The following is a 17,856-nucleotide window of genomic DNA, read 5'->3' as shown; positions in this document are numbered from 1 at the left end:
TCCTCTCTCCATCCCTCCCCTCTCTCTCTCTCTCTCTCTCTCTCTCTCTCTCTCTCTCTCTCCCATACCCACGTGCACACACACGCACACAGACACCAGGAGGAAACAATCACAATTGTCGCTTCCAACCACATTTGGCTGTTTGCTCTCTGATTGGATTCAGATGCAAATAAAACCAACAACATTTTTTCAGTGAAGGAGCAGCTAACTGTTGCATATTTTATGCTCTGAACAAACAGCCTTGCTGGGAATCTCAAAGCCACTTAGAAGAAGCTATGCCATATTGTTTGCATCATGATGAAGTCCAATCTTTCCTTCTTGTTCAGGATTATTGTTTGTCTTTTAACACACTGATGGTTCTGATATTAAAATGGCTGCTTTACACAGCAGAGAGAAATCTATCTGGTGACTGGGACATGTATATCATTACTACACCTTCCATGTGTTATTTTATATCCACTTAACTTTTGGGTTTATGGTATTGATTAACTCAAAGTAGTAGAAAACAAAAGGAAAACCATAAATATTCTATTTCTAAAACGTGAGGTTTGAATTTATATTGGAGGAGTCTTTTGTGGGATTGTCTCTTTCAACATAAGTTTGCAAATTTGCAAAAATGTCTTAGTTGGAATTTGACCCGCACATTCCAACTATTGGAGGAAACCTTTAAAACAACTTAGATAACTTAAGGATTTTTTTTAATGCTGGCTTTATTCTTGCAACTCCTCCATATCCTGGGAATTTTGTTTTCTCATTTTAACTGTGAGTCTCTGTTGTTCATCCAGTTACCGTCAGGGCTGCTTCTTTGGTCATTCCCCTCCTTGGCCAGTTTAGGGAGAATTTATAGTAATTACTTTCCTCACTCTTTCCATTTTCAGATGATTTATAGGTTTTCTAAGAGTCTTCAAAGTCTGTTTTTATTTTATATTTTTTTCTTAGATATCTGGTGCAGTTTTTGAGTGTATATAACAATGACACAGCTGACCAAGGAAAAATTCAGGCATTAGAAAATAATAAACTGAAGACATGGATCAATGTTACACAGAATAGGATAAGTTGTTTCACTGATTTATTCACTTTATTTGCTTGACAGCTTTTGGAAGGATGTGATCACTTTAAGTTCTTCAAGCCGAGCAGTGATATCAGCATTTACAACAGAATAGTTCAATGCAGCACCCTCCACACTGGCACCACTGGTAATGTGTGGAAGTTTAAATTCCTCTTTTAGGATGGTTGCAAAATTTTACAACAGATTTGAAAAACATTCAATATTATTTAAACAACACATATCCTTAACAAAAATCAAAATGACAAACGTATTGCTACCCCTACAACTCCAGGTTAATATATGTCACAGTCATTTACTTCATGCTTTACTTCTTTAAGTTGATTATTAGTAATTCTTAACTGAAAGGTATATGGGAGGAAGTTATTTTTCTGGGTGGACATCAAAATAAGTGGTCCTCCTAATTGTCAATCATTGTGGTGATAGGTTTACATAATGCTGACCTATGTGCTCGTCCCCATATTCACTTACTGGTGGTGTGTCTGACATAGTGGAAAAATTGCAAATCTTCTTTTGGAAAGTAAACGTGTAAGCGATGCAAACTGCAACTTTTAAACCAAACGTGCACGAGGAGAAATGGGGTTGTGCATGCTCTTGCACACAGCTGATTAATAGGTGTTCCCTCTCGGGAGCAGGTACAGGGTTGTGCAGTGGGTCTTTCCCCCACTGTACCTTTAAGGTTTAGATATGACTTAATTAGGAAGGACATTTTTTAAGGACAACCCTTCAAATAGGAAAGACAAGAGAACATGTAGTCAACTTCCCCAGATCAGCTGCAGCAATGATTAAAAAGCATAAACGAACTGGAGCTTAAACACACAAGCCTGCAAAAGAACCTAAGTGTATCATTCTACAGTGTGCATTGAGGAAGAGGAAATTAAACGAACCATTATGGGCTTTAAAGCTCACTGCCAGAGAGCTGAATCTTGGACATTACATTAACCAGTGTTTTGGTAGAGATGCAAGAACCGACATTTCCTATCCTACCATCACAAACGTGTAGGCATTGGGTTTATTGCACCGGGCTTTCTAACTGAAACTGTGGCTTTGGTCAGCTGACACTAAAGATGAGCTTTCCGGCATTAAACACTCCAGTTGAGTTCAGTTTCAAGCAAAGATTGAATTTGGCAGAAGGATCTTATTTCTGCTGTTAAATATAAAGGAGTGTTGTAATGCTTTGCTACTAGTAAGACAGTCTTACTAAATATTATTACTTTTTAATTAGGGATTTTTCAGATTTATGGACAAATTTATGCTCAAATTAAAGTTTCTTCTGGTGAGTTTATGCATCACCATAAAAAGCTGAATTTTATTCTAAGCTTTACCAGAGGTGCCAGATGGGAGCTTTGGATTCCTAGAAAACTTTCACATATTTACAAAGATAAGCATTCATGATAGAAGGATAAACAATCCTCAACTGAAGAGAATATTAACATGACTTTACCTCCCAGAAGTTGAGGTTTATGTACACAGGTCATTGCATATGCAGTATGTCCATCTGTCACAGGTTACTTTTTATAGTACTGTTGGTTTGTTTTTGGTCCTGACTGCTGAGGTTGTTGAGGTGCTTTCTGTCAGTTGGTCACGATGCTGTCTGCTCGCCGCTCTCCAGCATGATGGTGCTGATATGAAAGCAGATGTAGGAGGAGTACTCCTGCTGACAGAGCCCTGGGATGTCACACTTCACCTGTTTTAGAGATAACGCAGAAAGCTATCACAGACTTATAGAGTCAACCATGAAATTACTATCAGTCTTTGCATAACCTGCAAATTAGAATTTAGATTGAACATTTAGATCTAACATTAAAATGTAAATTTGACAGGACTGTAAATATTCTTAGGGTTAATTGCATTGGTGACATTTTTCTGAGCTTGTTGTTGGGGCTAGAACTGGGCTGCAAGGACCTCTCAGCCCAAGTCCCAAAGGAATAATTTCTTAGATGAAAATTGCTCCTCTCCTCCCTTGGCACCTGTTTTCTGCCCCTTTTGTTTCCGGCCCCTGCCTGCTGCCTGCCTCCTTCTCACAGCGGGGGATCTGGGGATCTCCTCCTGGGTCTGTGGGCTGTGTCCCCCAGAGGGATTGGCCCCTAGGCCCAGGAGGACAGTGTTTGTATGAGCAGTATAAAAATATGTTTAGTGTCTGCATTTCCTTGTGTGCGTCTCTATTGAATGCTTGCATATGTCCACATAGGCTTAAGGGCGGGATTGTGTGAATGTATGTAAATTTGTTTACAAGTCAGGTTGAGTGTTTTCCTCCCCTCCCACCTACTGGAACATCATAGGGCCCAAGTATGAGCAGGGCCTTCCTCCTCCCGTCTTATGCTCCATGCCAGAGACAGGTGCCTATGTCAGGGGCTCAATACTTTGATGGGCACTGTCTCATTTCTGGTGGCTGCCGGGCCAGTCTGGGCCTCCTGGCCTCTTAAGCATATTTTCCTTCAGAAGAAGCTTTTTAAATCCTTTACAAAAGCATGCCCATGCACACATAATATGGGGGTTTGGTTCCAGGTGCTCATGGATACACACTAATACTAAATACTAGGCAGCAGCTACAGATATATACCCCCCTGATTAATATTATGTAATATTTCCCTCTCATCCCATTCAGGTGTGGAAGTAGACTTCTAAGTCTACTTCTATAGACAACACATATCTTCTGTGTTGTCTATTTTTGTTGTTTTGTTTTATTTTCTCCCTTTCCATGCTCTCTTTCATGTCATCTATACCATTTTATTCCCTAAATAATTTTCAATAAAGTTTGATTTACAAGTACCAAGTGAATCCTCATGGCAAAAATTATTATGTTCTGCCTGTGAAGCAAATCTGTTGAGCTATCATCTAGCTCTGGTACATCGATTCCTGGGGCTTTAATGCCCAAATAGGTTACAAAAAGAAGTAGAAAAAGAAAATATTAAAAAACAATGCTAAAAATATACATATAATTATATAAATATATCTTTACACAGTGAGGACAATAACAATTTGAACACCCTACTATTCTGCAAGTTCTCCGACTTAGAAATTATGCAGGGTCTGCAATTGTCATCGTAGGTGCGTGTCCACTGTGAGAGACATAATCTAAAAAATAGTGCAGAAATTACAATTTATGATTTTTTTTTACCTATTTATTTGTATGATACAGCTGTAAATAAATATTTGAGCACCTGTTTATCAGCTGAAATTCTGATCCTCAAAGACCTGTTAGTCTGCCTTCAAAATGTCCACCTTCCCTCCATTTATTATCCTAAATTAGTGCACCTGTTTGAGGTCATTAGCTACATAAAGACACCTGTTCCCCTCACACAATCAGTAAGAATCAAACTACTAATATGGCCAACACCAAAGAGCTGTCCAAAGACACTAGAGACAAAGTTGTACACCTCCACAAGGTCGAAAAAGGCTACGGAGATTATTGCCAAGCAGCTTGGTGAAAAAAGGTCCACTGTTGGAGCAATCATTAGAAAAAGGAAAAAGTAAACATGACTGTCAATCTGCCTCGGACTGGGGCTCCATGCAAGATCTCACCTTGTAGGGTCTCAAGGATCCTAGGAAAAGTGAAAAATGACCTGTAAAGAGCTGTGACCACCGTTTCCAAGGTTACTGTTTCTAATACACTAAGCATTAAGACGCCATTGTTTAAAATCATGCATTTCACTGAAGGTTCCCCTGCTTAAACCAGCACATGTCAAGGCCCATCTTAAGTTCGCCAATGGCCATTTAGATGAGTGGCTCTGGAAGAAGCATATCAAGGTTCTGCCTTGGTGTAGCCAGTCTCCAAACCTAAACTCTATAGAGAATCTTTGGACGGAGCTCAAACTCTGTGTTTCTCAGTGACAGCCCAGAAAACCGACTGATCTACAGACGATCTGTGTGTGGAGGAGTGGGCCAAAATCCCTCCTGCAGTGCAAACCTGGTGAAAAACTACAGGAAATGTTTGACCTCTGTAATCACAAACAAAGGCTAGTGTACCAAATATTAACTGATTTTCTCAGGTGTTCAAATGCTTATTTGCAGCTGTATCATAGCTGTATCTTCAAAGAAACAGTTTAAAAAATCTTAAATTGTGAATTCTAGTGGGGGTTTTTTTTTAGATTATGTCTCTCACAGTGGACATGCACGTATGATAACAATGTCAGACCCCTCCATGATTTCTAAGTGGGAGAACTTGAAAAAATAGCATGGTGTTCAAATACGTATTTTACTCACTGTATCTATAGATATATAGATATAAATATTTGTATATAGCTCTGTGCAAGGCTAAACCCCTCCGTTAACTGTTTTTCAAACATACCTTATTGTTGAGTTAAAACAGCACATTCAGTGACCACTGATCTGATTCTATTTTTAAAGTTATTTACTAAGTTTCACTCTTCATACTTTATTTTGTTCTATTTCTGTTTTTACCTTCTTTGAACATAATTTGTTTTTTGTGTGATATTTATTCAATTCTTTTGAGATTCAAACATGCCAACAAAACAAAACAATGCATGTTTTGCTTTTGTTGTTTTAAGAGCTTTCCAAGTTTTTGCATCATGATTTTACCTTCAGAAGCTAATGGGAATTCTGAACCAAGATCGGTGAAAGTAGGTGTTCTGTTTTTTTTTTGCCCTACAGGAGTTTTCGGCTAGATTTATTTTTCTTTTAATTTCTCTGCCAAGAGGCGCAAAAGGTAAGAGCCAAGCTTTACTTTATTAAAAAGCTCAGTTTTTTTTAGACGAAGGAACTGGACAAATATGCACCGATAACCGAGGATCTGAAACTACAAAAACAACTTTTTTTTTTTTTTTTTAACAGTGTCCTGTCTGGCAATAAGTGAACCTAAAATCCGGATGGGGGGGAGGGGAGCGGCGATATCGCCACACCAACCCATCTCATTCCTGCTTCGAGCCCGGCCCTCCACCCCGCACACGGACCGGACCACCCCCAGCAAGAGCCCCCCCTGGGACCGGGGCCCACCCATCCCACGCAGGTCACCCAACCAGAACCGCCATCCATCCCCCCACCCCCAAAACTACTTCAAACCACCACTACACGCCCCTCCTTCCAACCTTCTTTGGGGAGAGCAGAAGTGACAGCCCCGCCACTGGCAGGCCACCTAGGCCCTGCAGCCGGCCCCCGCCAAAACCACGGACCAGGTGGCTCACTGTTCCTCCAGGCCCCAGACTCCAGGTGGCCGCCGGGGAACAGGGGTGTGAGAAGACCCCGATCCTCCCTGCGCCTGCTCAAATGTTGTGTTGTTGTGTGTTGCTCTCAGATGTAATTAAAACTGGGAGTACCAAGAGGGGGTGTCCAGCACAGTCCATCCCCCCCTCCAGGAGATAGGCGGTGCCAGCGCACCCCCCATTTGACAACCCTGAACCCTCAATGTATAGATGCGAGAGGGGATGGAGGAAGCTGAGGCCCATAAAATAAGCCCCCCCTGGTCGGCCTTGACCCCCAACCCCCAGAAAATACCCTACATAGATGTGTGTTGTGAAAATGTTGTAGATGGAACTGTCTAAAATGCAAAATAAAATTGGGGCGGGGGACGTCATCAGAAGGTGGGGCCCACCAGTAATGACCCCCTCGCCAAAAACCTACATGTGTGGCAGTGTGATGGAGCAGGCAGAGGGAGGATTTCGGGAATGGGGAGCAAAGGACTGGGGCGCTTACTGCACTCCCAGGGAGCCAGCTCCCCCGCTGACTCCAATAGGCACCCCCGTTCCCCGAGAGCCCCTCCAGAGAGTGGGGCCCCACCAGTCTCACCACCGTAGCCCGGTGTTTCAAGGTGTTTCAAGGAAAAATGGTCAAAAGAACATAATCTACCAGACCTTTTGAAAATCTTAGACTAAATAAATTTTCCAGAACATGAATCTGAAAACCCCTTTTCTTTATAGTTTCAAGTCAAATATTATTAATAGTTTGACCAATAATTTTGAGCTAAAATAAACCTTTTGCCCATTTACTAAACAGAATGGAGACGATCCTTTTAGAGGTAAACTCTTGACCTACCTATTTAATTTTAGCTATGATACTTTATTTATTTATTTTATTTATTCAGAAACATGTTGCTTCTCTTTTGGGAATTAAATTTATTCAAATTATTGCTTTTATTTTAAGCTCATCTGTGCTTCTTTTTAATGCAAAATCTAGCTGTGTCATTCCTTAATGCAAAAGTTACATTTGCTCAGTTTTTGGTGCCTTTAATCATCATAACAATCATTGGCTTCTGTGTTTTTTATACTACTGTACATGTTTTTGTGTGGCAGATGTTTATTTACTGTATGAAAGGGTCTATAGCATGCAAAATGTACTCTTTCTAGCTTTAATCTGTGTTATAATGCTGTGCATTCATCAAACGCATACAAAATGTCTAATTGATCCTTATAAATTATGCTTAGCAACAACCCCTCTCTGCCCTGAAAAAAACAACTGACCAAGACACATCATTTAGTAGCTAATCTGCACAGTGACAGCAACTGTTCTTTTTTCAGCTAATCTCTGTCATTGCATTTTCTTTCCCATATTTTTTGTTCTTGTTATTTAGCAAGAAGTGGCATAATGAAGTAGGCAGAACCCAGATAAGGAGAAGAGGCTTCACTTTAAAGCCAGGTGTCTGGCTTGTCTCTCTGTGTTTGATATCAGAATAGAATATCAAACCAAATGATCAGCTATTCTACCTCCTTCATGCTGGCAGTCGGGTCCAAGTGTCCAAACAGAGAAGAAAGTTCCTCCTTCAGCTTCTTTGAGCGCTTCCTGTCTGTCTCCAGAAGAAAAGCCTGATAGTTCACAGGTAGTCCATACCTACCCAAGGAAATCACATGAAGCTTTATCAGTCTCCATTAGTAGGTCATCAATAATTAACATAAATTCTTACCTGAGAACTGATTCCACAAAAACTCTTAATGCTTTTAAATGTATCCAGGCAACGAACACCTGAGTGAAATTCACCTTCAGCCAACGCACAAAGATCCCCTGTGAAGAAGGCAGGAAGTGTGTTAAAAAAAAGACGTAATCACAAATATCTGTTGGCAAATCCCAACACCTGACTCACATACTGCTCCTTTTTCTGAAGGGTGAGCTTCGTGATCTCCTGCTGCTTCCTCTCCTCCACATCAAAGCTGTACTCCCGCACAATGAACCTGCGTGGATCACAGACTACATTATGGTAATTGACGCAGACACCATGGGTGAGTCTCCCATCGGGGGTTTCTCCAGAAATTCCCCCTGCTTACTTGCTCTCCTGAGCTTTAGCTTTGAATTCGTTCACAGCTCGCTTGAAGAGAGTCACCAAGAAGATTCCCCCGTCTCTGTCCTCAAAAATCTTCCTAAATATCAGAAGGAAATATGAGAAAATGAGGTAGGAAAGGACAATGGTGTGTGTGTGTGAGATGGGGGTGGGGGGGGGGGTGCATACTTTAAATAATTTTTTTTATCAAAATCTTGTTGGGCTTCAGAAACCCTTCTCCAACCTATTGTGTTATCACTACAACTTCAAATTTTTATTGTTTAAGGTGTTTTTGTTGAGCTGGACCAACAAAATGTTCAACAAATGAAAATGAGATGAGTAGATTCTGTATATGGGAACCCAAAATCTGAATTCTTGAAACGTATGAAGATGCAAACTTCTCAGCTGCCTCAGTAATAATAATAATAACGACATAAAATAAAAGCGAATGTAAAGATTTAATGGTGCAAATGAAAGAGGAGGGACCTGCTCATGGTAAACACCCCTCAACTCTTCTTATGCTGCACTGAGAAACTGTCCTGATGCCCCAGGTCAAAAAACACTGCTTGTTTTCCTCCAGTGTTGGAAAGTCTAAGATCTGTTCTTTCGCAGTTCACCAGAAACTGCTGATGCTTTGTGTTTTGATTTGATATAAAGTTTTTAATTATTAAAAACTTCATCTGGAATCACTCTGTGCACAGAATACTAATATTCCTTGCTGCTGATCTGAGCCACACACTCTCCCTTCTGCAGGTATTTAAACGCCTGCTCCCAGTTTGACCTCCCGAAGTTTGAGAACAGAAGTTTTAGAGCCTTGCTATTGGACTGAAACTCACCTGCTCGACCGAGGGACCACAAACTCTGAGAAGGATTCATAGCTTCTCTCCCACTGCAGATATTTTTCTCTGCGATTGATAATATAGAGTGGAACGGTTTTATGTTTAATGAGCATCTCAGGATATACAAAGGGAAAGATGTTAAGGTACGTACCTGCTTACAACCACTAAAATAGTTGTTAGATACTCAGAGACCACCAGGTCCTCTTTCCTTATGATACCACTCAGACTTTGTGTTTGCAAATTACCGCTGAAAACAAGCATCACAGACTTCAGTACATCATACTGACCATCTAAGCATTTATTACAGCATGTTACTCACTTTAGATTACGTTCAAGGCTTTGTAAAGAAGCTGCCAGGCTGCTGTAGGCTGTCGCTCTTGATCTTAGCTCTGTTTCCACCTGTGATATTTCCTGCAGAATATTCAGCATCAAGTTTTCCTTTACTTGGAAATTTCTATACTTCTTCTCAGCCCATGTTTATATCAACATTACCGGCATAGCATCTTTTGATTTCTTCCTTTAAGTTAGAGAGACTAAAATACTTTCACAATTTACATTTTTTGGTGTTAAAGAAATTAAAATGTTTGGCTTTCTTACAGCTAAAATATAAAATGTTTAATTTTACCACTTTTAAGATAAAACTTTGCTGAAGAACCTTGGGATTTAATTTCATGAGGTCTTATTTTCTAAATCCCTAACATTGAATATGATTAATCAAATCAATCAGAACTAAAGTTGGTCTGTTTATTTAGGGTTTTATTAATTTATATGCTCACACTTTAGAGAAAGGTTACAAGAGATCAATAGGATCTCAATGCACATCATATCAGTTAGGGGAAAAACAAAACTTTTTTTAAACAATTGTTTATAAAAAAAATGATTTAGAAAGTGTTCAAGAGACTGCAAACAGGTCAACAGTAACACAGAAGAGCCACAGTTTGGTTCAATTTAATAGATCAGGACGGGTATTCACAAAGAATCCTAAGTGACTGGATTTTGGAAAAAATTTAGAATTCACAGAAAATCTGTGTTATACAGTAGAGACCCTCGTCTTGTTTAAGCACGGTGAGGGTAGTATAATGGTGTTAAACTCCAGCACAGTTGACTAATGCTTGGGGTCAATGATCAGAAGCAAGCCAGCAGTCCAACTATGAATCACAATGGAGAAAATAAAAGTGAGCAAAGTCAAAGACTGCAATGAAATCCTGCTGAGATCCTGATGCATGACCTAAACAAGTTATTTATGTTCAAACACATTTCCCAAAGAGGCTGAAATATTCTGAAATAATCTGAAGTATTAGTCTAAATTCCTCCACAATAATTTAAGAAGAATTTTCCAAAATACTGCAAACATTTTATGGGAAACGTGCAATAATAAAATGTAAACAAATTATTATTATTAGCTAAGACTAATTTTTCATTACTTCCAATTAGTATGAATAATAACTCTTTTAAATTTAATAATCATTTAAAACTGCATTCTACTTTTAACTTTTGTTATATTTTTCTAAAACTTTGTTTTTTACAGATCTACAAATTTTAAGCAGCATTTATTACAATAACAGGAAATCTCTACACTACAAATACTTTTTAACAGTCCTGTGTTTAACAAATGATTTAAGCAAAGTGTCGTCAGAAAATTTAGATTTCTCTTTTCTCCTATATCTAGTGATGCTTTTCATTCAGTGAAAAATGTTTTTACTCAGTTTGTTTCACCTGCAAGGCTGAGAAAATGTCTGAGTAAGGGGTGGTGTAATTATTCCCACGACAAGCCAAATTCTTTCTCAAGGTTTGTTTAAGTGTGTAATTTGTTTTCACTCCGACACAACATTCAGGGTTTTTTTGCTCCCTCAGTAAGGGAGAGTAAGAACAGAGCTGAATACCGTGCCATAAGGGCCGTATGATGAACTGTTCTCTCTTTGCAATGATATGAAAATAAAGTGCAGACTGAGTGAAATCCATTGATCTCCATTTCTTTAACTAGGATGAACAATTGAAGACTTTATTCCCACTGCAAAGGTCAACTTATATCATCTATGGAAGGATGATCATATATTACTCAGTAAAAACGTGAAATAATCCATTAAAGACAAGCGATAGGAGACAAGTCCGTTGAAAACCATGTTTGCTGATCATAATGTGAGTGTTTTCAGAAAACATCAGAAAGTGGCTGGAGAATCACTAATTGCTTCTAAATTCATATTAAGGGTTTAAACAATAAAAGAACTTGGCAGGAAATGAACACACATATAATACAGAAATAATACCGTCAGAATGAAAAATTTGACCTATTTGAATGTAATGATGTTTAGATACTAGGAAGAAGACGACTTGGTCCTCAGGTCAGCTTGAATTGGTACCTTGTTGATGAGATCTGCCAGGGTGCAGAGAGGCAGAGCCGTAGGATACTTGGCTTTGTCCCACTGAAACTTGGTGACGTACCTCATCAGGTCCACTGAGAAAAAACAAACAACTTCTGACCAAAAATAAGACTAAAGGTTTGCAAACATAATAAACCACGGTTATATAGAAGAGGAATCTATTAGCAGATAAACTCTATACCTCTTAGAGATGCGAGATAAGCCTGTGGTGCTGATGGAACGGCGCTTCTCTGATCCCATCTGTGGCCTGTAGGTAACAGTCAGGTTAGTTTGCTTTGCTTTGGAGGACGACAGTGTGAGCTGCAGTGAGCTGTGGTGAGCTGTAGTGAGCTGTACTGACCTGTGCTGAGTTGTGTTGATCTGTGGTGGGCTGTGGTGAGCTGTAGTGAGCTGTGGTGAGCTGTAGTGAGGTTTGGTGAGCTGTACTGAACTGTGGTGAGTTGTAGTGAGCTGTACTGAGCTGTGGTGAGTTGCAGGGAGGTGTGGTTAGCTGTGGTGAGCTGTTGTGATCTATAGTGAGCTATTGTGAGTTGTAGTGAGCTGCAGTGAGCTGTGGTGGGCTGTGGTGAGCTGTAGTGAGGTTTGGTGAGCTGTAGTGAGCTGTACTGAACTGTGGTGATTTGTAGTGAGCTGTGGTGAGTTGCAGGGAGGTGTGGTTAGCTGTGGTGAGCTGTTGTGATCTATAGTGAGCTATTGTGAGTTGTAGTGAGCTGTAGTGAGCTGTGGTGAGTTGTAGTGAGCTGTGGTGAGTTGTGGTGAACTGTGGTGAGCTGTAGTGAGTTGTAGTGAGCTGTGGTAAGTTGTAGTGAGCTGTGGTGAGCTGTAGTGAGTTGTAGTGAGCTATGGTGAGTTGTAGTGAGTTGTAGTGAGCTGTGGTGAGTATTTTGATTTTTACACACAGACTTTTTCATCTTCTATTAGCTAGATATTAAACACTCCGATTGTTTTGGTGTGTTTGTATGAATCACCTCCGTTGACGATGGCGTACTCCTGAACTTTGTCTCCAGACGCCTCCATCACTTCCTTCAGACTCTGGCAGGTTTTTTTAATCACACTGGGTGAAAAAAAAATGATGTTAATCTGAAAATCTCTCTTTAAAGATTTTTTCATGTTTTTATTTATAAAGCACAGCAGTTATAAAAATGTCTAAAAAAAACGTTTTCACATTTTTCTATGTTACATCCAAACCATTTAGAGCATTTCTTTCAGATTTTATATTACACGACAACACAGTGTACAGTTTCCAGCATCATAACCAATAACGTTCAGAACAGTTAATCAGCTCCACTGATAATGGCACCTGCCAGGGTATGTTTTCATAAAATGGCTTCCATCCCTGTCTTTCTTAAAGTAAATCCATCCCGTAGCATTATGCTGGCACCACCATGTTTCACATGTATGTGTCTCGCTTGGCTTATGGCAAACTGTATTCAATTTCCTTTTTTTTACAACATCGGCTTTGCTCTTCTGACTTTTTCTCAAAGGGATGCAATAGATTCATCCACACAGCTGGAGCCTTTTCACATGGAGCATAAAGTTCTCTTGTGATTTAAACTGATAGTTTCTAATTATTTAACGAATGATATAGGAAATAATATAAAAAAAGAACAAAGAAAGGATACAAAACCAAAAAAAAGCTGGAGATAAAAGAAATTAAAAGAAGAAAGATGAGATAAAATGGACACATGCATAAGCATAATTGAATGTAAGGTTTTATTTAATTAAACTTATCTTATTTTTTCTTTTGTTCCTTTTTTAATATAAATGGAACATCTTGGTTTTATGTAGCTTTCCCATCCCTCCCAGAGGCCTTTAAATTATTCTCTTTGAAGCCTCAAGAAAAATTTTATTTTTTCCATCTTAAAAATATCACCTAATATTTTACACAAATGTTTAATGGCAAGTACTTTTTTTTATCAAAAAGAAAGCTATTTTGCAAAGCAGGAAAGTCAGAAAATTTAGTCAGAAAAAAAGTGTTGACTCAGGTGTGATGGATACTTTAAAGCAGCCATTCTGTTTTTTTTATATTAGAATATGATTATAATTTCTATCTGTACAATAATTTGGTACACTGTGATGAGACATGATATAAAACCACAGCAAAACATACTTTGGTTTGTTAATATCTGCACATGTCCAAAGAAAAAGCTTTAGCAAAGACCATAATGTTCAGCCTGACTGAGCTCCATTAGGACATTTGTTCTAAGACATAAATGTGAATCCATTATTTGCTATAAACATCATCATGCTGAGTGTTATCTTCTTCCTGGAACTGTGGCTAGCTGCTGGATCCATCACTCATGCAGCAACAGCTCAAATAGACCAACAACGAATTTGAAATCAGGAGGGAAACGAAACATCACCTGAGCATTAATCATTCATCATGCAGACTGAACACATGCTCTGAGCTGCTGCTTTCAGTGAAGGACAAACCTGCAACACGGGCTGACAGTTATCAACAGAATTTATTCCTCTATTGCTGAGTTTTGTGTTTGCTTTACCTCTCAGTCAGCGCGTCGAGTTTTGACAGCTCATCTGACACTTGAACCAGACTGTCTAGAATCCCCACCTGCAGCCTCAGCAGAAACAAAAGCCATAATGTTGCTCTGAGTCATAAAACATCCAACAACTCAGAAAGCTCACAGCAATTAGCACCTGTATTCTTGTAATTTTATTCATACAGGTATCTTTAAAACTTTTTGTTTTGTACAACTAAAAAAATGTAGTTTTGTACAGCTTATATGACATTTCCATTTCTGAAAGTGCAGCAGCAATCAAATGTAAACAGTGTGGGAGAAAAAACATGGTGCAAAAAACGCACTGATGTGGAAGTTCAGAGCATTAATATATATATGGTGAAATATGCAGTGTTTTGGTTTGGTGTTGTGTGTGTGAAAGATATTATAGACTACTCAAAAATTAGAAAATAAAATAAAAAAATTATCTTTTCATCAAAATCTATTTGAAACTAACTTTGACAAAGACTCAATTTGCAACATTTTGTAAATAGTTTTCCTGCCAAATTGTTTCAAACTAAGAGATGCAGCTCACTCACTGGAAGTTTTGAGTGGCAATGGATTACAGCATATTACAATTTATTAAGGATTATTTATTCATCAAGGATTGAAATGTGTTTGATTCCCAAACTGATAGTGAGTTAATAGAGATATGAATGCAATAGTTATAAAGAAAGGAATATAACTCCTCCTTTAACAGTTAGCTTAGCCCACCTTTGGAGACAGGCTGCATGTTCCAATCACATACTAAGGTATTCATACAAGGTATTCAGCATTTATTTTGAAATGCATTATTTGTTTATTAAACATAATCTTTACATGAGATGATGCTCCTTTCTGATACAGAACAGAAGCACAATTAGGACATTCTGAGAAAGAATCAAAGGCTTTGTGGTTAACGTTGAGTTCTCGCTAATCAGGTTTTAAATCAATATTTCGCAATAATGTGCAAATATGATCAGGCTTTTAAGTTCTACATTAACATCTGGATCCAATTTAGAACTTTAAGGCTTTGAGAAGCTGAAAACCACAGATGTGAACAGCTGTGGTGAAAGAGCAGCTCTCTGGTAGACAGACAGGGCACTGATCACGCTGAGGGAAACGGGTCAGATGGAAATGTTGCCTCAAACTGCAGAGAGCAACCTGAGCCTCCATCCCTTCACCAGAGAAGGACACCAAACACCATCAGCGTCCTCTCTCACACTCTACTGTACTGCTTTAAACAAAATAAAAAGAGCACTTTTCTCTTGTATTCGGTGCAATTGGCTCGTTGTCGGAATAGATCACACCCTCACCTTTAGATCCGGGATGAAGAACTTCCAGAATGAGGCCAGGTGGGTTTTAATTATGGTCCGCTTTAGTTTCTCCATGCTGGCTAAACTGGTCTTGTCCAGTGGCACAGAAATCAGCCAAAACTCTGCCATCACTCCTCTTGCTTCACACAGAGACCATCAATCATATATCCTACATACCAGTTTGGCATGAAACACATCAGATATTTTCCTAGAAACACAAATAATCAAATATTTAAACTAAAAGATGTCATATGAGTTTCTTTGGAACATCTCAATGTTTTGTTTAATGTGATTGAAATAAAGCTCAGAATTAGCTGTTAAAGTAGTCTAATACCTTCAGGCTACCTTCATGATCCTCCTGTGATGACACCTCAGAGTGACTGAGTGAGAGCAGCAGCTCCACCTGAGACGGACCGACGACTGAGGAGAGCCGTCTGACGGCCATCTGACTCTGTCCGGTTACAGGAAGCTCTCATCTCTCAGGTGACCTGAGTGAATACGCATTAACAGAAAAAGAGTCATATGTGACATGAAATGTTAGTAATGGAGGCCATGAAACATTAAATCCTATTTAACAAAATGTTTAACAAAACGTTACAAATTTCATGGCTGAAAAATATTTTTTAAGAGTTTTTATTTGCCATCAAGTAAATAGAAAATAAAGATATGTTTTTATCTTTGCATAGCACAAGCTAATTACCTCAGGAAGCAATATTCAAACGATGTTTTATATAATCATCCAAATATTTTTGATAATTAACTTTAAAGTCATTATCCTTTCCAAATGACCAGAGAAAACTTTAAAGCCAGTAATACAGTCGTTGGTGTCATGGCACTGATGGCTGGATTTGGCTCTTTTCTGCATAGCTCCGCCCACTGTCATTGTCACTCATCAGATCCACCTGTTCCTGTTTAAGCTGCCCGTTCCCAGATTATTGGAGCTGTGTGTGAGAGTAACTCTCAATCCAGTGTGTTGCTGATTTCCTGATCCTAAAAAGTTTTTGTCTTTGTTTTACCCCTGTTTCTGCTCTCTTTGCCTATTCTGTTTTTGGACTTACTCCTTGATTTTTCCTGTAAAACGACCTTGGACCTGTCTCCTGACCCCGGCGTGGATTCTACTTCGGTACTTCTTCGGCTCTCTGATTCTCTGGCCTCCACCTCAGCTGGCTTCTGCTCATCAGTCTGCTCTGCTTCTCTCCTGGAACTCTGGGGGCGGCTCCTGCTGCATCCTTCGGGATTCAACTCCTTCCTTTTGGGCTCAGACTGAACTCTTAGCCATGTTAGTTACTTCTTTGCTGGTAACCATTGCCTCCCTGAGTTTCATAGTCACTATCCTACGTTTCCACCCCTACAGAGGATCCAGTGAACCTACCCCAGCTATTGAGCCATTGTGCGCTGAGCAGAAAATAAACGCTTTCTTGTGAATTTCTGGGTCCTACGTTCTGAATCGTCTGACAATTGGATAAAAAGGTTTCCATAATTAGTTGTACAGATGTGTGAATTCGCTGCTCCCTTGGTGCCACACAACGGCGGCCCACTGCTCCCCAAGGGGATGGGTTAAATGCAGAGAGTGAAATTCGCCTTTGTGGGACAATAAAAGGATTTACATTTCTTAAAATAAAAATCGAATAAAATTGTTGGAACCTCCTTCGTTTTGAAAAAAAAATCCACAATGGTCACAAAAATTACTTGAATCTGACAAAATAAGTAATAGATCAAAATGACATTGAAATGAAGAAATGAAAGTCAGATATTGCTTTTCAACCATGCTATGAAAGATGGATTTACAAAAGAAATGAACTCATTAAACAGGCCTTGACTAAACTTACAACACCCCCTTTTTAAGGACTAAAAAATAAACTCATGCCGTTACAAAAATGATAGTGGCCCTAACTTATTTTCTTTTTAACCTTTTTTTTCCTTTGGTCACATTTTCTTAAAGTTGTTCTGTTTGGGTCTTGTCTAAAAGCAATGTCTGACTTTCTTTTGTTTGTATTCTTTATTCGCATGTACCAACAATTGTGTCAATGTGTGTCAGTTCATTCTTTGATTCACCTTCAGCAGCAGCAACAAACAGAAATAATCTTTTGTCTGACTTTATCAGTTGTTTAGGTTTGCAGATGTACAGCTCATCCCAAAACCTTACACCACAACATTTTAATCAGGTAGAGGTTTAGACTTTGACTAGGCCATTCCATTTTTTATAGTATCTGCTGTATTTGAGTGACTATTGGATTCACCATCTTCTACCATCAGTTATCAGCTTTGGTTTCAAAAGACGGGGACATCTTTGCACGTCATGGTCGTTTATCCTTCATGATCTCTCATATATAACATTAACTTGTGCTTGTACAGTTGTTCTCTGTTTTGCATAGCTTAGAAAACTAGCTGTTTGCATTTTTTTAGACTTAACAAAGATCAACTGATACAGAATGAAGAAATGGAACTACTCAGAAATGTGGGCAGCCGTTTCATTTTAGACTTTAGGTTCTAGTGGCTGCACTCTCTCTCTCTCTCTTTCTCTCTCTCTCTCTGTGTATATATATATATAT

General features: G+C 39.0%; 1 protein-coding gene across 1 annotated transcript; it reads right to left on the bottom strand.

The window, feature by feature from the left end:
• Positions 1–1,645: 1,645 nt before the first annotated feature.
• Positions 1,646–15,723, bottom strand: atp6v1c2 (ATPase, H+ transporting, lysosomal 42kDa, V1 subunit C2). The gene is made up of 14 exons (XM_015384861.1): positions 15,650–15,723; positions 15,305–15,512; positions 13,995–14,062; positions 12,462–12,547; positions 11,675–11,740; positions 11,473–11,567; positions 9,432–9,523; positions 9,264–9,359; positions 9,110–9,178; positions 8,281–8,373; positions 8,100–8,187; positions 7,923–8,020; positions 7,726–7,849; positions 1,646–2,753 (listed from the first exon to the last, which is right to left on the bottom strand). The coding sequence occupies exons 2-14, from the start codon at positions 15,431–15,433 to the stop codon at positions 2,649–2,651; spliced, it is 1,209 nt and encodes a 402-aa protein (XP_015240347.1). The 5' UTR covers positions 15,434–15,512; positions 15,650–15,723; the 3' UTR covers positions 1,646–2,648.
• Positions 15,724–17,856: the final 2,133 nt, after the last annotated feature.

Source organism: Cyprinodon variegatus, unplaced genomic scaffold (assembly GCF_000732505.1).
Source record: "Cyprinodon variegatus isolate N-32 unplaced genomic scaffold, C_variegatus-1.0 Scaffold325, whole genome shotgun sequence".
In the NCBI taxonomy this organism is placed as follows: domain Eukaryota; kingdom Metazoa; phylum Chordata; class Actinopteri; order Cyprinodontiformes; family Cyprinodontidae; genus Cyprinodon; species Cyprinodon variegatus.
The sequence above is the reverse complement of the archived record's forward strand: the minus strand, read 5'-3'. Positions and strand labels throughout refer to the sequence as shown.

Bases quoted from the DNA above. Each gene is read 5' to 3' on its own strand.
- atp6v1c2 (XM_015384861.1), bottom strand. From the start codon at position 15,433: ATGGCAGAGTTTTGGCTGATTTCTGTGCCACTGGACAAGACCAGTTTA. The intron at 11,741-12,461 runs GTGATTCATACA...TGTTACCTACAG, and splicing joins GTACGCCATCGTCAACGGAG to GCCACAGATGGGATCAGAGA. The intron at 9,360-9,431 runs GTGAGTAACATG...GCTTGTTTTCAG, and splicing joins AGCCTTGAACGTAATCTAAA to CGGTAATTTGCAAACACAAA.